We start from the raw sequence: 23,398 nt of genomic DNA, 5'->3' as shown, positions 1-23,398 counted from the left end.
TGTCCTGTTCATGGGCCACAAAAGGCCCCCAGGCCTCACTTTGGACACCGCCGCTGTACAGCTCTACAGATGACTTGTAAAATTAATCGATTGCGTTGATTTTACTTTCCATCAAGTAAGCGAGGTTGGGTTTCACTGCTTTTCTCTCCAACAGTCTCTGCTCTATTAAGTATTCTGTCCTTTCTTTTTCACAGCATTTCATGTATGATTCACGTCCCAGAGCCACACATCATACGACAGTGTTTGTGTATCACTGTTGTATGATACACAACAAGACAGCAGCTCAGTCGGGTTTGACTTCACAGAGCATCCTCACTGCCGCTTGGCATGCGAGTAATGCAGAGCTTCAACCTGACATCTAGCACATTTTCTTTTAATAGCGCTCTCACTTCTATAGTCACAGGGGTAGAAAGGATCCTTTCTAGTGCATGATGCACTGCAGGCTGGTGAAGGGAAGCACAAACATCTCAAGCAAATCCTGTAGTCTAAATGTTACCTGAAACAAATCCACGGACGTTTTAAAATGGAAGGCTCACATTTAACACTCACAAGCAGCTTGAACATTTGCAAGTTATGATTTTATGCAGAAAGTCCAATCAGCTCACATATGCAAATATTTCAATAGCTCAATTTTCAGCTTCACGGCAAAGGCTGGAGACACAAGAAAATTTTTTCACATTGTCAATCAGTGGACTGTGTTGTGTGGCGCCAGTAGCTCCGCCCCTGTGGCAGCAGCTCTGCCCTCACTGTACCATCCTTTCCAATGACAGAGATCTCAGGAAACAAGCAGACTGGATCGAGTTTTGGTTTTACAGCTACTTACCAAGCAAGCATGTAGCGTCAAGTGGAGAGAAAAAAAAAATCATCTATAACAAGAATAAACCTCCAGCAGAATCAAAAACTTTGTCCAGTGGTTCTCAAAGTGTGGGGCATGCCCCCTAGGGGGGGCGCAATGCCATTGCAGATGGGGCATGGGAAGAAGTATGGATGAATGAAAAAAAAGAAAAAAAACAGTTACACAAAAGTGTTTCACTGTAAAGATGGTTTGTAGTGTGTTTTGCTGCAACCTGAAGTGTGAAATAAACTTCAGTGGAATTTGAAAACAAAATACGTGTATAGGTTTATGTCTGGTTGAACGATTTTTCTTTTTCTTTTTGGGGGCTTTTTTGTAATCCAAAATCTTTGGGAACCACTGCCTTAGTCAACATGACTCACGACTGAATGGGGGTTTGAGACGACACAGTATAGACCCAAAAAGAAGAGACACACTAATTCAGGAGAACTTTCTATGAAAAGGTGAAGAGTTGATGGAATCAGCTGGTTTGGTGGAACACAGACAGGCAGATTGAGACAGCAGCTCAGGATCACAGAATCTACCATGAACTCTACTGGATGTAAAACACTGAAAGTGGCTTAATATGTGAGACTATAAACACACGCTTGACCCTAAAACACAACAATGAATCAAAACGTGGCAGTAAACCCTGTAAGTACTGTCAGAATCAGGAAATAGAAAGAGCTGTGGAGTGACTTTAAGCAAAACCCCTCAAAGACTGATTCAGGACCAGCTGATTACTACAAGAAGGCAAATACCAAGAAAGGTTTTCCTAGTATAAGCAAAGGGTTTTACATTTTTTGTACAGTTACATCCCTACTCTTCACATTAATAACCTTGATGAGGGTTTTGGGGAGTCTGGTAAAAGCCAGCCTCTTGTTACACACTTTGTTTTGTCCTCAGGATCTGAACCCTCGGCATGGACTCTGTTGAAGTGTTAAGCGATTGGATCTGATTTTACCCAATCGCTACCATTTGGCTGTGACATCTGTGTGCTAGATGGATGAAGCTTACCGCTGTAAACAACCATTCCCCGCTGCGAAGTGAGAAGCCTCAACCGGAACATCTTTTTCCACCAATAAAATATCTTAATTGTTCTCCTTGCTCATTATTTGGAAGTGCGGCCAACATGAACTGAACAGCTTCGTTCACTTCCTCTGCTGCCATTGCTGAACAACCACAGTCAGACTACACTTATAGAAGAGCGAAGAAAATCTTTGTATTCGCTGATTGGCTTGGTTGAAATTGAGCTCAATTGGAGGAATCACAGAGGGAGCAGTGAAGGGAGATGAGAATCGACTGGAATAGCATAAGGCAGACCAGCGGGAATATTTCTGTTTGTAGCAGCTGGATTCTAGATGTATCTACTGATTATTTTTCAGCCATCTTAAAATAATACCATCGTCCTAACACTGGAAAAGTTAGACGAGTCACGCGCCATCCAAATTGGTCTGCCTTTGACGTTTTCCTGTCCTCACCTTGTCTCATAGGAGCGGCTTCCACGAAAGCATACTGCACCTGATCTTCAGCGGCCGCCTGCTGGTGAAGCTGATATTCGCTTGACAGCAGAAGGCCGAGCTGCGAGAAATAGAGCCTGTCTAAAGTCGAACAACACCGCTGTTTCTCTCTGTATATATAGAAACGTTTTCCCTGAGCGGCTTGCAGTTCTGTGAGGGAAACAGGATCTCGGGGCCTGAAAGCCCAACTGTGTTTTCCCTCATGCTTGACCCGACTATTTGGGTTCGTCCCAGTTCTAAAGAGACAACAAAGAGAAGTTTTTCTGCTGCTCCTGAGACGGAGGATGGAGTTCATCTCCATTCCATGACTGAATCAGGCAGCAGTAAAGCCTTCTGAGCCAAGTCTTCTAATCCGTCCTCCACCTGGTGGAGCTCAGGGTGTCAGGAGGTTCATGTTAATGACCCCTGACCCACTGGCCTCAATCTGTCAGTCTCCTGACAGCACACAAGGTAGGGGAAGTTCACCGTGGAAACGCCTGATCTTCATTTGTAATGTGTTATAAACTGAAATAGGATTATTTATGAAAGCCTTTTTTTTCTGTTTTTGCAAGAATGATGAATTTGTCTTAATGACAAGGCAGTGATTGGAGGAAGAGGAACTATCCCTTGTCTAATTAGCTTGAATTAATTCATTTTTCTTGGATTAAAGATGAAAAAGCTCCATTAGCATGTGTAAATATAAATCTTAAAAGTAATTCTCTGTAAATATACAAAAGTTTAGTTGATCTTTTACCAGTTTTTTTTTCTTCTTTCTTCTATTTGGACTTGGAATCTGAAGTCATTTCTCAGTGATGAACAGCAACATAATACGTTTGTGTGTAAAAAATAAATGATTTTCATAAAATATTTGGAAGGAGTTATTGATGATCCTGCAGCTACTACCAGACTGATAATCGAAAGGGAAAATATCCTGTTTTTAAATGTTAACCAACCATCTATCCATCCATCCTTTCCCAAAAAAACAATAATTTGTTTGCATGAATATCATTCATGAACACTGAAATATGTTGAAGACAAAACATGATTTATGATCAAACTGAATGAAACGACTGCAGTGGAATCCTGTTGACTCACGGAATTACTGTTTGTTTTCCATCTAAGACTGAATCTTCTAGAGTGTCACATGAATGCTGCAGACAATCCATTTTAATGCTGGTACTTGTGAAATTAGGTAAATCAGGCTCAGAGAAGGGAGAAAAGTGCAAATACAATCCAAACAAAAGTTCAACCTGAGCTAGGTAAAGCTTTGACAATGAATCCAGCAACAAACTGTTCTTATCTGTCTAACCAAAGAAGCAAGCAGCTCATGGTAAGAAATGAACACTCAAGCAAAGATTCCCCACAGCATGACACTGCCACGACCATTAGAATTTTGTGCACAGGCTGGCATCACTTTTGTGAAAGGGTTTTGGGACTTCTCATGGTTTCTTTCAGTTCTGGTTCCTTCTCTCTGGTTTTAAAGTTACAAATGATTTTTTGTTTTGTTTTGCACAGCTCTATAAAAACAGACCCCATCTCCTTATTCTCTTCTATTGGAAATACATGACATATTTGCTAAGCTTGCTAATCAGTCTTTAATACTGTTATGCAAGAACTAAAACATTATAACCAGATATTTTACAGAAAAACTGGTGAAAATGAGTGAATCAAGTTTGATACTTTAGGTATTTCAGTATTTATGTGGAACCTGCTTTTGGTTGTGGGAAATCTGACTGCCACAAATGTCTAAAATATCAAATTTTAAAAAAAAGTTGAAAAGTGAACTGGAGCTAACTAACCCTAACCCTATGCTGAGAGAACAACCGGTCAAAACACCCAGTCAGGAGGAGGGTCTTAGCACTGTCAATCAAACTCGTGTTCATGTTTCCTAAATATGCTTATGGTGGAGAAGCAACTTAATGTTCCAGAAAAACCGGGGGTTTTCTGTAACAACCCCGGTTTGACATGGGTTGACAGCGCTAACCCTCTTAGCGCTATCACAATCCTCTTCCTGGCTCTGATTGGTTGTGTCTGACAAAGCAGAATATTTGATCAGATGACAGCAAGGTGCAAGGAGAAGGCAGAGGAGATAATTTTTTTCACAGATTTGTCTTATATTTTCAGGATATAGTGATAATTTTAATTGAGTAAAATAACTATTTTTCAAGAAAGGTTACCTAATGCAGCTTTACGTAGAGGGCAGGAGGGCTGAAGATCCTAAGGGACTATTATATATTAAAAGTTGAACTGACTGGACTTTTAAATTTATACATTTACATATTTTTCCATTTAAATATCTATTTTTATTTGACTCAAAACTTTTATACTTTGAGCAATTTTTCACTTTTTTGTTGGCAGTTCTATTACTCAAAGCAATGCATTTTAATGTCAGCATAGAATGACAAAGTTCTCTGTCTTTCTATCTGACTATGGTCTGCCTATCTATATAGGCAGCCATCTGGTAGAGGTTTATGTCCTCACATCTAATAGTCTTAAAGCTTACTATCTTGCTATGAATTTCTCCATTTATTAGACTGTATGTGAGGATCCCCAGCACCACTGATATGCAAGCTACCCGACTGTTCCTGATTTGCAAACAGGCTGAAGAGCTCAGAAATGTGCAGGCTCTAATGTTGCACCAATACAGCTCTGCTAATAAGACTTCCTGCTGGTGAGCCAGTATAACCGATTAATTTAGGTGTCTATAACAAGGGACACATCGAAAAGTTGCCCCCTCCCGGCCCGCAGACGCTAGCTTCTGCAGTAGCACTAAGAAGGTTCCCACTCTTAATGCAGACAGGGAAACGTTTAGCTGTCAGATCTTGGAAATAAATTCAGGAACAGAATCTAATTATACCAAAAATGAAAAACCAGACAACCTCCTCAACTTGTTAAAACAAGAAACTTTCTCACTTTAACAAGATAAGTTTTATATCTCACTATTGTAATAAAGTTTCCCATTTAAACGTCAGGCTCCACTGACAGATTACGACGTGTTAAAGTCATAAAGAAGTTCGTTATAATTTGTCTCAAACTGTTTCTTCTAGAAAACATCTGAAAATCCCAAGAGGTGTTTCTGTTTCACTGTTAAGATCTTTCTTATTTAAGAGTATTTAGTTTGGGTTTAAAGTATAAATCCAAAATGTATACAACAAAAAATAGAAATGTTTTTCTACTTTTTGTTAAAACAGAAAAATTGCATATTTTAGCAAAAATAGAAAAAATAATAACGTTCTCATTTTAACGAGTTTTGTCGTTATTTAAAGAAGATACTGCTCCTTGTTTCTTGCCATGCTCTGTAAGGTAAGATACATGTGGTGTTTGAACTATTAAAATATTAATCTATAAATGTTTTTGAGTGAATTTCAAGGAACTGCAGATTTCATACGTTAAACAGCATGATATGGCCATAATGTTTTACAGTGTTGGTGATGTATTCTGGGTAACACAGCGGACTCTAAATTACAGTCTTTATATTAAAACCTTGGAGATGAAGCTGAGGGCTATCCATATAGACTCTGAGTGAGCATGTGCTAATCAATTTTGCATTTTTAATGCAAAGCAAAAATTTATAATCAAGCTCTGACTTGATTCTACTGATGCTGTTTTTGTGAGCGCTAAATTAAAAATCTAGCGCTCCTGTTTTTTGTTTTTTTTTTCTTTCTTTTTCTAAACATAGTTTCTGGGGAAAAAAGAGTTTTGTTAAGAAATAAATAATAGATCTGTGATCTGTGCTGAAAAATACTCCCTTGGCCTGACATTTGACCTCTGTCCGCCGCTACCAGCGGCCTTAGAGTGTTTCCAAACTGAGCTGTGAGTGCTGAACGGTAACCTGACCTCTCTCTGCCGGCGCCCTCGCTGCTCCCTTACTGTATGCTGCCGTTTGGAAACTCCCCGACTACAGCCAGCTGCCTGCCATCATCATGTTCTCCTTTACTCATTCAATTCCACTCTCCAGTAGAGAGGCAGCAAAGTGGAAATCAAAATCGAAAATATTCTCTCAAACTAATCAGAGTCAATTCAATCCCATTAGGTTAAGTCGAGAGGCGACCACCTCCTCCTCCTCCTCCTCCTCCTCCTCCTCCTCACGAGTCTAATCTGAATCTGTCCAATTAGCAAGAACGGCACAGAAAAGCTGCCATTCGGTATTATATCCCGCTCACAATCCCTTAACTTAAAGAACCTGCAGAATCACAGACTGATTCCCTGCTGAGTAAAAAGCTGCAGCTCACTTCCCGTCCTTGTCGTCACACAGCCATGCGTCCGTCTCGACCAGTGCAGCAAAAACACGCCCAGCCGGCTCCTCCAGCCCGGCTCCAGCCTTACCTCTCGCCGCTGAGCCACGGTGCCTCTGCAGTGCCTCCCTGCAGCCTGCAGCTCACACCTCCTCAGCGCCTTGTCCTCCGTTATCCTCTACTTCCAGTCCAGGCTGACAGGATGCTGCGTGCGTGCTGCCGCTGCCGTCTGGCTATGTGTTTGTGGGAGAGGAGAGGAGGGAGAGGCAACCAGAGGGGGGTGGGCTGTCTTGCAGATATCTGCCTTGTTGCGGTTAAATTTAAACCACCCTCCCCTTTGACACCTTCAGACGCGGCTGCCCTTCTCCTCCCAAGCACTGGCCATATGGCCACCAAATAAAGGTACAAGCGTGATTTTATCAACAAAAAGGCTGTGGTCCAGTCAAAGCCCGCTGACATCTGAGTCGTAACAAAATCACAGCTGTTGTTGAGCCACAGATTGTATTTTTATGATGTTCCTCCAGAGAAAGGAAAAAGGTTCTGACCTGTGGATCGGACTTTCTGTGACCTTCAAACGACTTTTTAGCTTGACCCATTTATTCAGGTGTGTGTTTGTGTCACTGCAGCCTCTTCTATGCCTGAACATGGAAGGAAACGCTAAGGTTGTCTGTCACATATGATTTTCCAGAACAAAGGGATTTTTTTTCCAGAGGTCTCGAAAGAAATTACAGTTTTTCACCGAGAAATGGAAGAAGAGATGTGACTCAGCGATTCTGTGGAGTAGAAAATACCAGAAGCTCCCATTTTTGGAATTTCGAATTAAATATCGTGATTGATTCAAGGATGAAAGTGTTCAAAACAAACAGCAGTGGTGATGCAGCAATGAAGAACTGGAACGCCATTTTAAATATTAAAGTTCTCTCAGTATTCACATATTCATGTCTGATCTTTTATTTATCTTTGAAAAAAAGTGAACAAATATTAACATTGTTTCACTCATTGCAGATGATAAAACTGTATTCTCTAGGACGGGGTCAGCAACCCGTGGCTCCAGAGCCGCTTGCAGCTCTCTAGCGCTGCCCTAGTGGCTCCCTGGAGCTTTATCAAAAATGTTTGAAATTTGAAAAAGATGGGGGTGGGAAATATATTTTTTGTTTTAATATGGTTTCTATAAGAAACCATATTAAAACCCTATGACGTTTCTTTCAGCTGGGTGGGGCAAGTACACATCGATGGAGCAAACAGAAAGGGGCGGAACGGACCACTGTCAGTCTCATACCTTATTTGGAAATGGGACAATTGCACTCCGGAAGTGAAGGGGGCGCTATTTCTTATATTATCCACGGTCTCCCGTCTTTATTTTCTTTTGAAATCTGTGACATATCTTCATGTTTAAGAAGGAGTTCCACTCTCAGCATGTATTTGAAGTTGTGTCTTTTATCTACATCAGCACCGCTCACAGAGTCTTTATTATAAATTTTCTTTCTCTTAAGCATGTAGAGCTAATTAAATGACCTAATCGAGACCTCAAAGTGGTTCCAGTTTCTCTCGATGGCCAACCTGTTGAAAATGTGGCAAATTTTAAATACCTCGGGTCATTCTTGGACAGTCAGCTCAACTTTGCTGCAAACACTGAGAGATTGTGTACAAGACAATGTTGAGTGTTTTAACTTTTCACCTCATCGGCTGGTTTGGTCACATGAGCTTCAGAATGACAAACTTAAAAATACTTGTAAAGTAGCAACCAGACCAAAAAGATCTCTGTCTGAACTGTTTGCTGAAAGAACATGGAAGATGGCAGGAATATTTCATCAGAGAGCATCCATCTTGTTTTTTGTCAGTTTGAACCTCTGGGCTCATGAAGGCATTACTGTGTTCCTCTGGCAACTAAGAACATCTATTAGAAGTCATTTATTGACAGTGCAATAATTATTGTTAACCAAACTAAATTATAACATTTACCTGTAGCATGCTAAGAGTTTTACTCTATGCATAAATTGTTATATTTTGAATTGTTGATATTATGATATTCTAAATTTCCTGCTGGTGTCGTGCAGATCAAAGCTGTCCTCCCTGTAGTCAATGTTGACAACTTGTGTTACTGTCGATACTTTGGCTTATGATGTAAATCCTCTGTTAATGGAGGATTGATTATTGACTTTGGAAAGCTCAGCAAGAAAAGCAGCAGATCTGACAAGATGTGAACTTAGTAATCACTTCCAGCTCAGCTAGCTGTTCTGTATTAGGTTAACTGATTCTAATGGAATTTAGTCAAATCTTTTATGAACTAAGCATTGTTATGGCTTACATCATTTATACAGTCGTGTAAAAAAGATGGACACCTGATGAAAACCTACTCCATCATATTCGAAAGTATGGATATTTGATGTTATTTTAAAAAAATAATAATTCAATTCTTAAATAAAAGTAAAGACCATTTAAATTTCTTTGTAAAATCAAATTTAAAAATTGCAATTTCTAATTGTCTAAGGATCAAATGAGGACACACCCACATTCATTCCTACCTGAACTGACTGGAAACGCAACATTATGTTGAAATGGAAAGTAACCATGGAAACGTCATCCGACTTTGACTCACAGTAAGATGGGAGGATGGGAGTAAGATTTCACAAACGTGAAAATTGCTTCAATATGAATTTAAAAATAAACTTTAAAAAGACAAAAATAAATTACATAATGAGATTTGATGTTTTGTTTTTATCCCATTGGTGAGTTTTGGATCGTCTCCTGTTTCAAACACTAAAATCTATTTTAACGGCATGTGCTGTGAGACTATAAATAAACCTGCGGCCAGAAATCAACATGTCATCATCATTTAAATCTGTTGCCAGATTTACAGGTCACGACACTTGTAAACTAAACTTGAGGCAGTGGAGGGTGTTTCATAAAAAAAAAAAACTCTATATTTTTCTTATCACTTACCTCATCTTAAAAATGAAAGATTTAAAATCGAATTCCTTGCCTGTAAAAATGTTTTGAAGCTTTTAAACAGGGAGAGTGAAAACAAAGAGAAAAGCGAAAAGCTTTGTTGTTGATTTCAGATGTCTAAATTGAAAACTTCTCCATGTTCCACACAGCAGCACAAATCAGCCCGTCGTGATGGGCTCAGGGGGCAGCAGCACCTGTCCCTGCTGTGTTGTCATTCCCTTTACGACCTGTCTGCTCCACACGGTCAAAGCTTTACGTGTCGGAGCAGCTGGAAATGCCCTTTTCAGGACACTTTCCCTGGCACAGGAGAGCTGCTATGGAACACAAGAGGCATTTCAGAAAGCGAAATGACAGCCTGCAGCATCTGTCCGTCACAGGGACAGACGTATGAATCAGCAAACTTCATAGGAAGGCACTCTTTAAAAGATGTGCAAAATCCTTAATAAAAACTAGTATTTCATTGCAATATCGTGTCACAGTAGCTTCATTACAAATGAGCAAAAAACTTTGTCACTATCCTGCTGAGGCAGAAAAAATACAATTTTGCAATTGCAGTATTTGCATTAAGCAAAACAATTCAAATTAAACGTGAGTAAGTTTGTTCACGTGATAAGTCAATAAAAACATGACACACCACAATCCTCCAAGTGCTTCCTGTCTTTTTCTTCTTCATGGTTTCTGCCTTTGGCAACATCCGGTTGTTGATCATGTAACTGTGATGCAAAAACAGTTTTTCCACTGCAGTTTGATAAAATAAACCAATATTGAAAAACCACCTCATCCCAGCAGCAAAACCTTTTTTGCAAAAAACAAGTTTTTTTATTTGCATATTTTTATTAAGCAAACTTATTTTTGGAATGTCAAATTGAGCAATTATGCGGTCAATGGAAATACAACTTTGTAGGATTCATACAAGTCCGAGTTCTGCCAAACTCCGCTTGACTTTTTTTGAAATGGGGAAAATTAAAAAGTATTTAATGACCCCTTCTTTCCTGTCGGTATAAATATTTCTTAATAATGAGGTTCAGTTCCCTTCAAAATGTGAAAAACAAGAAAACATGCCATTCAAACGTGGCTTGATAATTGCCTGCAGTAAAAAATTAAACTTGATTATATCTGCTGCCACACAAGCAAGATGAAGTTTATTTTGCCACTACATTCAGTTAAGAGTAATAATAATTGTGGAAGAAAAAATAATTCCTAAAGGCTCCCAGTTTACTGCAGTAAAAATGTCATTTTGGGATAACCAAATCTCCACAGCAACCCATAACCGCTTCATTATTGTCAATCTAACATCACAACTGAATGCCAGGATTTTACCTGGAACTCAACTTCAATCAGATAAAACCATCATCGATCATTTTGACAACAATCGCAAAAGAGGATTAATATGTTGAAAAAGGAATTTGTGCATCAAAAAGGCCAAAGTGTGTGAAAGATTTTCTACATCAGATAAATTATCTCACACCGTCGAGGAATTATCTGCATGAAGAAGATGAGAAAATGAAATTTTAATTAGCTTTGATTGCGGTATGATTTGCAAGCTGTCACGTTAAACCATGTAAATGTTTTCCACTCCACTCTGCCAGAGCGGTAAAAGCAGTGGTTTGTCCCCACCACATACACTCCATGACCCTCGTCAGCATGCTGGGAGCGCGCAGTTTAAAAACAGAGGTATTTACGACTCAGCACTCTCCTCCAGAGTTCCTGGAGCTCCAGCGAACATGAGGGACAGCGGGGCGGTTTAAAGATAGCCGGGCATTAGTGCAGCCGGCTCGCATTGGGGTTGAACACCTGCTTGTCTGTCTGTCTTCAGGAGTTAAAGCAAAGGGAGATATTTCCTAAGGCCGCTTACTCAGCATAAATGGAAACAAAACGCCACACTGTGAAGAACTTATAGCTATTTTGGTTTTATTTAAATTGCTGTAGGTAAATTTTTTTGGTTTCCCCCAGAAAACTTGCTAAGCCTGGTGGTCGGGGTGCCGAGGAGTTCCACCAGCGGTCCACCGTGTTTCTGTATTAAAATTTGTTAAGTAGACAGGAAATGTAAAAATATTACTGGGTAATTATACTGTATGTTACTGGAAAATGAAAGTGAAACGCTATTTAAACTCACAACTAGTCTTAAAAACAACAAATAAAAAAAAATACAATTAAAATGAATATCAATTATTTGCACTTCTGTTTAATCCAAATTAAGTCAGCAGCTCCATGGCCCCCAGGGCTTCAGGGGCCCCATAAATGCTAATATGGGGGGGGGCGCTCTGCCACCCGTTTGTTCAGACCGGGATGATATGAAATGTATTGTGCGGTTCGTCCGTAAAGCTACTCTTTCACTGTAAGCATCAACTATTCAGCCGCTCACCTGTATAAATACTCCTGCTCTTCCTGCCGTTCGCTCTGAACCAGCAGCTCCTGGAGGAGAAACCGAACTAGCTTTTACTACCAGTTAGCAGCGGCGGGAAGAACACATATGGCGAAGGGCCAAGTGTACAAATTAGCTCAAGTGTGTCATGCTCTGCCTTGACATGCAGCTAAATCCAGTCGTCATTCAATAAAAGTTTTGACCAGGTCTGGCTGTCAGAGGGGAAATACACACCCTGACTGCCTGACTGCAAGGAAACACACCTGATAGAGAAAGATTCAGTTGATAAAAAATTGAAAGGGAGGGAGACAGATAAAGATAGAAATGAAGGATAAATAAATATAGTACATAGAGGATGGATAGAGAACATTGTCAAGTTTTTCTTACTTTGTTCTTATTATTCTTATATACATATTCATGTTTCCATTGATTCCGCTTCACAATGTCTTTCCGTGAAATAAATTAAAATACATAAATTCAAAAGCCACACTGAAAAGTCAGTTTTCATTGGAATTATAGTTCCCATGGTAACTATAATATCATTTAAAAATTCCTATTACATTCTTAAAGTATCAGGAACAAGCTAGCTGCGCAAAATACAAATTTCCAACAGACATTGCTGATTGATTTTTTTTTTTTTTTGTACTTTTTGCACATGTACAAAACAAATGATGTGTAAGAAAACAATGTATTTGATGCATTTACAGATTGTGTAGTCAAGGACAAAAGTAAAATGTGTTGCTCCTGAAATTATATTACTGATTTATTCTGAGATCATTTAAAGAAATACATTTCAATGATCTTCATATTTTATATGCAACAAAAGATTCAAAATGGACATAAAATTTTATGTGTTTTCCTGTATAAGACCTAAAAGGTATTGTCTAAAAATCCATTTTCAATATTGTAAGAACAACGGTTAAACAATCCTGCGAGTGTGACCGGTTTTAATGATGTTCAAATCAACATGCAGTCATATCAAGGACCTTCTGTCTATAGCTTTATACAGGAGATCTCCTCAATGGATTTAAACTTTTAAAGTTAGTTTTACCTTTATAAAATACACACTTTCAATCACAGTACTGTTCCTAGCTCATTCTTGAAAGGTTTGTCTGTGCTCTGCCTCCATCTGGTGGTCAAAAACAGAACAGCAGGCCACTCTGAATCAGCTGAAAGCAATCATGAGGTGATAGCTGACTGACAAAAAGTCAGTCATGCTATTTATGGTGGCTTGTGGAAGTTATCAGCAAACAACTAGAGGGACCAGTAAGTTTGAAATGTGACATTTTACCTTTGGTTTATGTTGCTGCATTTATGCAAAGTCTTGGATGAAGTCTTGAAGTCTTGAGTTGGGTGGTGGTGTTGTTTTTGTTCCTCCCCAAAAGCAGAAAAAATGGAAGAGGCACTCTTTAAAGTTGTGCTTTGCAGTACAAATCACATCCCATCAGGTCGTCAGCTGCCCCGCACTCCTCCTATGACAAGTGTAAAGAAACATTTGGATTTTAAGGATGTGGAACCTGTGATGCCAAACAACAACGCAGAGGTGCATTACTTGCTCTACAGTCGTGATTCCACCATTCTTGACTGATTCGAATCTTCTCTTTCCACAGGCAGATGGAGATGTTCAGGTGCTTCGTTGTAGCAGTCTTAAAATTGGTAACTTGACTCTTGGATGTGCCTCTTGGAATAAATGACATTAAGGTGACCTGTCTCCTCACCACTGCCACTTTGTGTTTAAATTTAGAGAACCCTTATACTATGCTGAAGGGCATGAAGGGGTATCATCTCACTCCTGATGACCTAAACTTCATCAAGAAAAAGGCAGAGGATGAACATGTAAAAAAGCTTCAGGTAGTTTTGGTTTCTGGCAGCAATCTGTTACACGTGAACTGTCCTCTTTTGAAGAATGAAACTGTCCACAGGAAGAACTGGCAGAGATTCAGGCCCTGCTGAAAATGGATGTGAAGATGTTGGAGCTTGCACTTGCGTCTAGGGTGACGACGCAGGTCACCCTCAGCCTGGTAAGGTTTTCTGGATTACAGTGTGCAAGGGATTCTATTAGAATGTTGCTAAAATGTCCAAAAATTAGGCCTTTAACACATTTCAATTGTGACATTAGCTTTTAAAATGCATCAGCGTTGCCATAACTAGAAAGCAAGCGTCTAGAGCAGGGGTGGGCACTCCTGGTCCTCGAGGGCCGGTTTCCTGCGACTCTTAGATGTCTCCCAGGTCCAACACACCTGAATCCAACAGCTGAATCACCTCCCAAGTGCAGTCAGGTTCTCCAGAGTCTTGCTAATGACCTCATTATTTGACTCAGGTGTGTTGAAGTAGAGGTGCATCTAAAAGTTGCAGGACACCGGCCCTGCAGGACCAGGAGTGCCCACCCCTGGTCTAGAGGGACAAGTTGGAGCTCTAACATAACCAGTCCTTGTCCACATTGAAGAATAAATTCCCATGTTTTTCCTTTCAGGTCCCATCGAGTGACGATCTGGCCAACTGGGCCAAACTGGTCCTGAGAGAGACCTCACCTTCTGACTTCACACATCTGGATACAAAGTCACTTCTGGGTGTCCTCAAAATTGAAGAAATCCAAAGATTCACTGACCAAAAAAAGAAGGTCATTGCAATGATGGAGGCAACTGCTGTAGAAACGTAATGCCTTCAACGAAATGCCTCTTAAATGTTTACAATGAGACTCGTGTTGAAAATGACCTGGTAATATTTAAGGTGCAAGAAAGAAGCCGAAGAGAGAGGCCATCTTGAAATGCAAGTTGCCAATGAGGAGGTAAGAAATGCCTTTTAACTGGGTTGTTGCTCCCAAGAATACCTGCCAGTAGTAGAGGTTGACATGGTTAGCATTGACTATAGCATCCCTCTAATGTACTCTTACACTTTTACAAATTGAAAAAATGATTGGCCATTGTATTTTTACGTAGAAGATCTCATAGACCTGCACCATGGCTCTAGCGATGGGTTTCTGCTATCCATAGGACAAGAAATGTAAATAAGATACACCACTCAATTGACTTGAAGGACCATCCATCCTGACTGTTGCATTATGATGCTGTCACCACCATCCTCCAGCTTGGCTCATCCAGATGAAATGAGGAGTAATAGAGTCAAACGGTTCGGGAAAGGTCTCCAAAATGCAGATGTTTCTACCTAAGGACTCAAACTGCAATTGGCCCTGTGTTTTGTTTAATGACTTCCTCCTTGCTTGGTGGCCTTACAGGACATGTTTCATTGTGGTTGCCGACTGTCTTACCAGCTTCTTCAACCAGGTCTCTTGTCCTGCAGATGATTTGCAAAATTAAGATTACGAACATGTTGAGCCTGAGACACAGAACCTCCCTCAGTGGTATGACTGTTGGATGTCTGTTTGCGCATAATTGACGCTGGACTCTTGAAATTTAAATTTACATCACTTGTAGAACCGATATTCAACAACCTCCTCTTTAGAATCTAGAGGACAGCAACATGTTAAGAAAAACTGAATATAAATTCAACCTCATTTAAACTGAGGGTTTTATATAAATAAACATAAAAAGCTTAAAGTAATTGTTTTGCTTGTAACCTGATTCTGCAGAAAACTTTTCCATTAAACCGCTGTAGTAAACCATTGTGACTTTCAGCTAAAGATTCAGGAGCTGATGAGAGAATTGACAGGTCTGAAATCAGACCTCCTCCAGCAGGAAGTTAGTACTTTTCATTGCTTTTTTTCTCACTTGAGTTGTAACACTGTAAAATGCTAATTTGGTATTATCGTCTGTAGACAAACAAAGGTGAAGACCTGAAGGAGGATCCTGAAAAGCCACAAGCTGCGAGTGGTGAAGGAAGACATCAGCAACACCAAAGGAAAGCTGTTAAATCGCGTGTTAATGAAATCGCATGTAAATCGAGACCAAAAGCCACCAACAATGAGAAGAGTGTTAAACTAGGTCAGGCAGTATCAGAAGTGTCAAAACAGAAATCTGGAGCAGGGAAAGAAGACCCAGTGAAGCTGGTAAAGGTAAGAGAGAGAAGGGAACCGATGGAGCCACTGAAATCCCAGCAGCCTGTTGCTGGACTGAGACGATCCAAACGCATCGCTAACAGAAGCTAAAGCTAGACCAGTTGTTTGAATTGGAAGCTGTATTACCTCTTATATTGAGCTAACTTTTTTTTATATCCATATTGAGGTTTTTTATTATTATTATTAAATAGCTTTTGACTTGTTTTTGTTCTCTAGTATGATTAGGAATCAAGTTCGCTACTTCTGATTAGCTTGCCAAATGCCCTCAGCTAACTCAGTGTTGACTGTATTCTGTGGTGGAGTGACTTCAATTTTAATTTTCAATTTGTGTGCAACTTTGATCGGGCCAGGAATATTAAGAAAATAAAATAAAATTGTTGCAATGGATTCACTTGTTGCCAGCCTCACAAATCTGAATTGACCTTGTCTGCTAGCAGTGCTTCTTCTAGGATATAATCTAAGGTTGATGTCCTTGGCGTAGAAAGGAAGTGATGCAATCACTGGGTGGTGTGGATCTGTCAAACCGGTTCATATCTTCCTTGGCCAAGAATTTTGTTGTATGATTTTGTGCATCTTTAGCCTATCTCTTGGGTTTTATTTTGTGTTTTTCCAACATATCTTTGTTCTCTTAACTCTGCTAAAGTCTGAATAAAAGCTCTGAAAGACTTTCTGGAATTTGTAGCGAGAGTCTGTTAACGCATTACATCAATGTCGTACTGACTAGAGATACACGGTCTCAATCTGTGTACTTTCTAATTGGAAAAAGAATAAAAGATGGCTTGATTTTCATTTAGTCTATCATGATGCTTCATTGTCTGAATAATTTTGAGGAAGAGGTTTGGTGCAGCATATCCTTTTTGACAGTGTTCATTTTAACTTATTGAAAGTGAGCATCGTCATTTTATGCCTGTTTCTGAAGGACAAACATGTCACCAGACAGTCGACAAATATATGTGTGACCAAGTTATTAGTTTCAGTCTATTCGTGCTTTCCTCAATCATCTGTCTCCCTTGTAAAGTTTCTGTTCTGTTTTGCTTGGAGTCTGAAGCAGGATGGTGTGCACTCTCCAACTGCCAAGGAAAACCAACTAAGTGAGAACGAGACTCGAGAAGACGAAACCTGCGACGCATGCAGGAGAAACCGTGCCAGGTCTGCTGTAGCCGGGCAGGGAACGTGTAAGGCTCCAAGTCTCAGCATGGAGGCAAAGTGTGAATCCCTCAACCGCGTTTGATGCCACTTGTAATGAAATTCCAAACTGGGATTGGAACGGAGCTTCAAATGTGGTTCCCAACTTCTCAGCCTTGACTGTAAACATGGGAGAGGGGGGAATCTTGAATTTAATCTTTTTCTTCTCCTTCTACATGTAAATGTTAAGACCTCTCACAAACCAACAAAAACAAGTACATGTACTGTTTTAGACAAAACCGTAGCAGCTGTTTACCTTTTAGGTGGTTTTGTTTAGAATTTCAAAAAATGGTTGCAGTCGAGTTGAGCACGGACTTAGTAACTTCACACCCCGGATAGGTTGTTTCACACCGCATATGCTGGTTTGTTGCATGCTTGCAATTTGCTCAGTTTCTTAAAGAGACCTACAGATGGGAGAGAAAATGGAACTGCTGTGTAAACAGTCTTTGCCCTTTCAAAATAAGAGCACGCATGCTTGACAAGTGACGTCAAATTTGTCGACGCTTACAAAACGTTTTGACAGTTAACCAAATATCGCTGTATTTTCCTCTGCTGATCACTGGTATCATTTTCTAATTGGAGCTGTCTGTTTCATAGAGATGCTCCAAATTCAAGACTTTGTATAGAAAACAATTTCAGACCAACATAAACACGACAGAGTGAAGCAGGAAAGTGTGTGTGAGCCAGTCAAAACAGTCTCTTTATTCTTTTGGCCAGAGTTACTGACAACTTGGGATTCTGGCTTCTGAGAAAGTGCATCAAAGCTGGACAAACAGGGTGCAGACAGAACCATACTGCTCAGGAAGTGCAGGCTGTGTGAGAAGACCAAAAACTATCAGTTTCTTTCCATTTCTGGCCTGGCGTCAGTCTTCTCATTACTCTGTCACTGCTTTGACTGGCCTGGTTGTTTTCTTCTGAATGTTTTTTGGGGTAACATGCACCGCTGAGGTCAGCCTGATGTGAGTTGGGCCATTTGAGAATGTGACTAGAATTTACACAACACCCTACTGGAGGTTGCCCAGTTTCAGATCAGTAAACGTCTGATTGGAAATTAGAGGTGAAATGTGAATATAAACACAATTTGCAAGGGAAAAAAAAAAACTATTCTGCTTCTTTTCAAGTAAACTGAAGTTACATTCGGATGGAAACCAGGTATATTTTATTTTTAATAAGGTTATTTATTTATTAATTTGATGCGGCAAATTCTTTAAATTCTGTCCAATTTTTCTTGTGCCAAATTTTTTATCCATTTTCAATCATTCATATCTAAGCCACATTGTCTTGTTCAACTGAAGGAAGCCGTTGTTAGTTTACTCTGCTTCTGAGAGGAATGTCTTTTTCAGCTTTTGTTACTTCTGGCTGCCTTCAGATCGCTGTTTTTGGACGCTTATGTGTAAACAGATGTTAATGAACACATTTTTCTCAATTGTCAAGGAACTTGCGCGTTGGTGTTCAGCGTTGCGCCCGGTGGCTGGCGCGAGTGGCTGCCTTTGCCTCAAGTCTGAGTGTGGGTTTCATTAACTCTGCAATCAGCAGAATCTGGGCTCAACTTTCCCTTTCTAATGCACACAAATTGCACAAATGAGCCTGTTTACAGGCTCAAATGTAGACGTGAATCAGCTCTTTGTGGCTTCTCTTGGCACACAGGCAGGGAACTGTTCAGCTTTTTACTGTCAAATTCCAAAAAAAAAGAAGTCCTGTTTCTGTTTTTTATCACTTCTCAAAAATACTTGGAAGAATGTTAAAAAATGTTTAAGAAGTCATTCAGAGGATGGGGCCAAAATACCTGTGGTTTGGTTCTATTAATAGTTCAAATAAAGTACATGTCCCACATAAAGGACATGATGATAAAGTCTCACCACCCACTGCTGTGAGACCTACATGACTTGATGGAAGAACAAGAATCCATCAGCCGTGTGCGTACATATGTTAATTTGTCTGGATGTTTCAAAGGCTGCAGAGAAAGGTTGGCTCTCTGCTTTTTTTTTTTTTTAAACGTATAGTGTTTCACACATTTAGTTGTATTGATTACAGCATCACAAAGCTTCTATTTTTCTCTTTTTTGGACCAAACTGAACCCATTTTCACTGAATTTAGGAGGATCCCTGGAAAGAAAAGGAAGAACATGAGGCTGAAGGGTTTCAGACTGCATACAAAAAGCCAACATGTCTGTACATTTACACAAAACTCAGTGAGGCACAATCTTTTTATTTTTGGGCAGAGTAGGAATAACAGTTTTAACAATTGTACAGCTAGTATTCCTTCAATTCCCTGGGCGGGAGAGTTTTACTGTTAAGTCCAAAGTCAACAGAGTATTTGCTCCACTAATATTGACTGAGCATCCGGATGAAAATTATCTAGTTGCCGTTTAGTCAATGGTTTAAAACTTACAAGTGTACATTTGAGAAGATGGTGAATAATCTGTTTACGAATACTTGTTGCCCAAGATGGCAGGATTATCCAGATCAAACAACATCCCCCTTACATACATGGACTAAAACGTCAAATGCATACAGTTGAGCACAAACAGTATATTTTTCCATTATGTCGATACTACTCAGGATGGTGTTGATGAATAGTAATCTTATCTATTGTTGTTGTCAAAGACTGTCTTCACCCAGTCAAAACAAACAACCCAATGAGATACCAGGGGGCATCTGGAGTTGAACCAGAGACCTCTTGATCTGCAGTCAAATGCTCTACCACTGAGCTATACCCCCTTACTTACATGGACTAAAACGTAAAATGCATACAGTTGAGCACAAACAGTATATTTTTCCATTATGTCGATACTACTCAGGATGGTGTTGATGAATAGTAATCTTATCTATTGTTGTTGTCAAAGACTGTCTTCACCCAGTCAAAACAAACAACCCAATGAGATACCAGGGGGCATCTGGAGTTGAACCAGAGACCTCTTGATCTGCAGTCAAATGCTCTACCACTGAGCTATACCCCCTTAAGTCAATCTTAGTATACATCCACCAGCATTTTCGTAAAGAACATTGACTGAGCATCCGGATGAAAACGATCTAGTTGCCTTTCAGTCAATGGTTTAAAACTTACAAGAGTACATTTGAGAAGATGGCGAATAATCTGTTTACGAATACTTGTAGACCAATATGGCTTTAGTGTATCTTTGTTTGATGGGCGATTGTACTCACAGGCAGGATTATCCAGATCAAACAACATCCTGACGGAAAAAGAAGGGGGCATCTGGAGTTGAACCAGAGACCTCTTGATCTGCAGTCAAATGCTCTACCACTGAGCTAATCCCCCTTACGTACATAACTTGGACTAAAACGTCAAATGCATACAGTTGAGCACAAACTATATTTTTCCATTATGTCGATACAGCTCAGGATGGTGTTGATGAATAGTAATCTTATCTATTGTTGTTGTCAAAGACTGTCTTCACCCAGTCAAAACAAACAACCCAATGAGATACCAGGGGGCATCTGGAGTTGAACCAGAGACCTCTTGATCTGCAGTCAAATGCTCTACCACTGAGCTATACCCCCTTACATACATGGACTAAAACGTCAAATGCATACAGTTGAGCACAAACAGTATATTTTTCCATTATGTCGATACTACTCAGGATGGTGTTGATGAATAGTAATCTTATCTATTGTTGTTGTCAAAGACTGTCTTCACCCAGTCAAAACAAACAACCCAATGAGATACCAGGGAGCATCTGGAGTTAAACCAGAGACCTCTTGATCTGCAGTCAAATGCTCTACCACTGAGCTATACCCCCTTAAGTCAATCTTAGTATACATCCACCAGCATTTTCGTAAAGAACATTGACTGAGCATCCGGATGAAAACGATCTAGTTGCCTTTCAGTCAATGGTTTAAAACTTACAAGAGTACATTTGAGAAGATGGCGAATAATCTGTTTACGAATACTTGTAGACCAATATGGCTTTAGTGTATCTTTGTTTGATAGGCGATTGTACTCACAGGCAGGATTATCAGGATCAAACAACATCCTGACGGAAAAAGAAGGGGGCATCTGGAGTTGAACCAGAGACCTCTTGATCTGCAGTCAAATGCTCTACCACTGAGCTATACCCCCTCACGTACATAACTTGGACTAAAACGTCAAATGCATACAGTTGAGCACAAACTATATTTTTCCATTATGTCGATACAGCTCAGGATGGTGTTGATGAATAGTAATCTTATCTATTGTTGTTGTCAAAGACTGTCTTCACCCAGTCAAAACAAACAACCCAATGAGATACCAGGGGGCATCTGGAGTTGAACCAGAGACCTCTTGATCTGCAGTCAAATGCTCTACCACTGAGCTATACCCCCTTACATACATGGACTAAAACGTCAAATGCATACAGTTGAGCACAAACAGTATATTTTTCCATTATGTCGATACTGCTCAGGATGGTGTTGATGAATAGTAATCTTATCTATTGTTGTTGTCAAAGACTGTCTTCACCCAGTCAAAACAAACAACCCAATGAGATACCAGGGGGCATCTGGAGTTGAACCAGAGACCTCTTGATCTGCAGTCAAATGCTCTACCACTGAGCTATACCCCCTTACATACATAACTTGGACTAAAACGTCAAATGCATACAGTTGAGCACAAACTATATTTTTCCATTATGTCGATACTGCTCAGGATGGTGTTGATGAATAGTAATCTTATCTATTGTTGTTGTCAAAGACTGTCTTCACCCAGTCAAAACAAACAACCCAATGAGATACCAGGGGGCATCTGGAGTTGAACCAGAGACCTCTTGATCTGCAGTCAAATGCTCTACCACTGAGCTAATCCCCCTTACATACATGGACTAAAACGTCAAATGCATACAGTTGAGCACAAACAGTATATTTTTCCATTATGTCGATACTGCTCAGGATGGTGTTGATGAATAGTAATCTTATCTATTGTTGTTGTCAAAGACTGTCTTCACCCAGTCAAAACAAACAACCCAATGAGATACCAGGGGGCATCTGGAGTTGAACCAGAGACCTCTTGATCTGCAGTCAAATGCTCTACCACTGAGCTATACCCCCTCACGTACATCAATTGTACTAAAACGTCAAATGTTTACAGTTGAGCACATACAGTATATTTCACCATTATATCGATACTGCCCTGGATAGTGTTGATGAATAGTAATCTTATCTATTGTTGTTGTCAAAGACTGTCTTCACCCAGTCAAAACAAACAACCCAATGAGATACCAGGGGGCATCTGGAGTTGAACCAGAGACCTCTTGATCTGCAGTCAAATGCTCTACCACTGAGCTATACCCCCTTACATACATAACTTGGACTAAAACGTCAAATGCATACAGTTGAGCACAAACTATATTTTTCCATTATGTCGATACTGCTCAGGATGGTGTTGATGAATAGTAATCTTATCTATTGTTGTTGTCAAAGACTGTCTTCACCCAGTCAAAACAAACAACCCAATGAGATACCAGGGGGCATCTGGAGTTGAACCAGAGACCTCTTGATCTGCAGTCAAATGCTCTACCACTGAGCTATACCCCCTTACATACATGGACTAAAACGTCAAATGCATACAGTTGAGCACAAACAGTATATTTTTCCATTATGTCGATACTGCTCAGGATGGTGTTGATGAATAGTAATCTTATCTATTGTTGTTGTCAAAGACTGTCTTCACCCAGTCAAAACAAACAACCCAATGAGATACCAGGGGGCATCTGGAGTTGAACCAGAGACCTCTTGATCTGCAGTCAAATGCTCTACCACTGAGCTATACCCCCTCACGTACATCAATTGTACTAAAACGTCAAATGTTTACAGTTGAGCACATACAGTATATTTTACCATTATATCGATACTGCCCTGGATAGTGTTGATGAATAGTAATCTTATCTATTGTTGTTGTCAAAGACTGTCTTCACCCAGTCAAAACAAACAACCCAATGAGATACCAGGGGGCATCTGGAGTTGAACCAGAGACCTCTTGATCTGCAGTCAAATGCTCTACCACTGAGCTATACCCCCTTACATACATGGACTAAAACGTCAAATGCATACAGTTGAGCACAAACAGTATATTTTTCCATTATGTCGATACTGCTCAGGATGGTGTTGATGAATAGTAATCTTATCTATTGTTGTTGTCAAAGACTGTCTTCACCCAGTCAAAACAAACAACCCAATGAGATACCAGGGGGCATCTGGAGTTGAACCAGAGACCTCTTGATCTGCAGTCAAATGCTCTACCACTGAGCTATACCCCCTTACATACATCACTTGGACTAAAACGTCAAATGCATACAGTTGAGCACAAACAGTATATTTTTCCATT

At 40.0% G+C, this 23,398-nt stretch overlaps 2 protein-coding genes and 15 non-coding genes across 20 annotated transcripts in view; 1 reads left to right on the top strand and 16 right to left on the bottom strand.

The window, feature by feature from the left end:
- filip1l (filamin A interacting protein 1-like) overlaps positions 1 to 13,290 on the bottom strand; it is a 76,352-nt gene extending 63,062 nt beyond the window's left edge. The window contains exons 1-2 of one of the 3 annotated variants that reach the window (XM_044110060.1): positions 13,172 to 13,290; positions 12,932 to 13,009 (exon numbers count right to left, since the gene is read on the bottom strand). The gene's annotated coding sequence lies outside the window, so the exon portion shown is untranslated. Of the gene's footprint in view, positions 1 to 6,657; positions 6,834 to 12,931; positions 13,010 to 13,171 lie in introns of those variants that run through there. The other 2 variants (XM_044110061.1, XM_044110059.1) reach the window with 2 other exon arrangements.
- Positions 13,044 to 16,565, top strand: LOC122827293. Of its 2 annotated transcripts, none has more exons than XM_044110067.1 (9): positions 13,044 to 13,146; positions 13,266 to 13,423; positions 13,491 to 13,536; positions 13,625 to 13,731; positions 13,803 to 13,901; positions 14,354 to 14,535; positions 14,611 to 14,668; positions 15,516 to 15,578; positions 15,656 to 16,565. In XM_044110067.1, the coding sequence occupies exons 1-9, from the start codon at positions 13,095 to 13,097 to the stop codon at positions 15,983 to 15,985; spliced, it is 1,095 nt and encodes a 364-aa protein (XP_043966002.1). In that variant the 5' UTR covers positions 13,044 to 13,094; the 3' UTR covers positions 15,986 to 16,565. The 2 variants fall into 2 exon arrangements, with proteins under 2 accessions (XP_043966002.1, XP_043966003.1); XM_044110068.1 differs by having other exon boundaries at positions 13,046 to 13,146; positions 13,269 to 13,423.
- A 3,163-nt stretch (positions 16,566 to 19,728) lies between these two features.
- trnac-gca lies at positions 19,729 to 19,800 on the bottom strand. The gene has a single exon. It is a non-coding gene; the product is annotated as a tRNA-Cys (tRNA).
- Positions 19,801 to 19,967: 167 nt separating this feature from the next.
- Positions 19,968 to 20,039, bottom strand: trnac-gca. The gene has a single exon. It is a non-coding gene; the product is annotated as a tRNA-Cys (tRNA).
- Positions 20,040 to 20,287: 248 nt separating this feature from the next.
- Positions 20,288 to 20,359, bottom strand: trnac-gca. The gene has a single exon. It is a non-coding gene; the product is annotated as a tRNA-Cys (tRNA).
- A 170-nt stretch (positions 20,360 to 20,529) lies between these two features.
- Positions 20,530 to 20,601, bottom strand: trnac-gca. The gene has a single exon. It is a non-coding gene; the product is annotated as a tRNA-Cys (tRNA).
- A 167-nt stretch (positions 20,602 to 20,768) lies between these two features.
- On the bottom strand, positions 20,769 to 20,840 carry trnac-gca. Its single transcript has one exon. It is a non-coding gene; the product is annotated as a tRNA-Cys (tRNA).
- A 248-nt stretch (positions 20,841 to 21,088) lies between these two features.
- Positions 21,089 to 21,160, bottom strand: trnac-gca. The gene has a single exon. It is a non-coding gene; the product is annotated as a tRNA-Cys (tRNA).
- Positions 21,161 to 21,330: 170 nt separating this feature from the next.
- trnac-gca lies at positions 21,331 to 21,402 on the bottom strand. The gene has a single exon. It is a non-coding gene; the product is annotated as a tRNA-Cys (tRNA).
- Positions 21,403 to 21,569: 167 nt separating this feature from the next.
- trnac-gca lies at positions 21,570 to 21,641 on the bottom strand. The gene has a single exon. It is a non-coding gene; the product is annotated as a tRNA-Cys (tRNA).
- Positions 21,642 to 21,811: 170 nt separating this feature from the next.
- Positions 21,812 to 21,883, bottom strand: trnac-gca. Its single transcript has one exon. It is a non-coding gene; the product is annotated as a tRNA-Cys (tRNA).
- Positions 21,884 to 22,050: 167 nt separating this feature from the next.
- trnac-gca lies at positions 22,051 to 22,122 on the bottom strand. The gene has a single exon. It is a non-coding gene; the product is annotated as a tRNA-Cys (tRNA).
- Positions 22,123 to 22,294: 172 nt separating this feature from the next.
- trnac-gca lies at positions 22,295 to 22,366 on the bottom strand. Its single transcript has one exon. It is a non-coding gene; the product is annotated as a tRNA-Cys (tRNA).
- A 170-nt stretch (positions 22,367 to 22,536) lies between these two features.
- On the bottom strand, positions 22,537 to 22,608 carry trnac-gca. Its single transcript has one exon. It is a non-coding gene; the product is annotated as a tRNA-Cys (tRNA).
- A 167-nt stretch (positions 22,609 to 22,775) lies between these two features.
- Positions 22,776 to 22,847, bottom strand: trnac-gca. Its single transcript has one exon. It is a non-coding gene; the product is annotated as a tRNA-Cys (tRNA).
- Positions 22,848 to 23,019: 172 nt separating this feature from the next.
- Positions 23,020 to 23,091, bottom strand: trnac-gca. Its single transcript has one exon. It is a non-coding gene; the product is annotated as a tRNA-Cys (tRNA).
- Positions 23,092 to 23,258: 167 nt separating this feature from the next.
- Positions 23,259 to 23,330, bottom strand: trnac-gca. The gene has a single exon. It is a non-coding gene; the product is annotated as a tRNA-Cys (tRNA).
- Between the last annotated feature and the right edge of the window lie 68 nt (positions 23,331 to 23,398).

The sequence above is a fragment of the Gambusia affinis genome, linkage group LG24, assembly GCF_019740435.1.
Source record: "Gambusia affinis linkage group LG24, SWU_Gaff_1.0, whole genome shotgun sequence".
Classification (NCBI taxonomy): Eukaryota; Metazoa; Chordata; class Actinopteri; order Cyprinodontiformes; family Poeciliidae; genus Gambusia; species Gambusia affinis.
The sequence above is the reverse complement of the archived record's forward strand: the minus strand, read 5'-3'. Positions and strand labels throughout refer to the sequence as shown.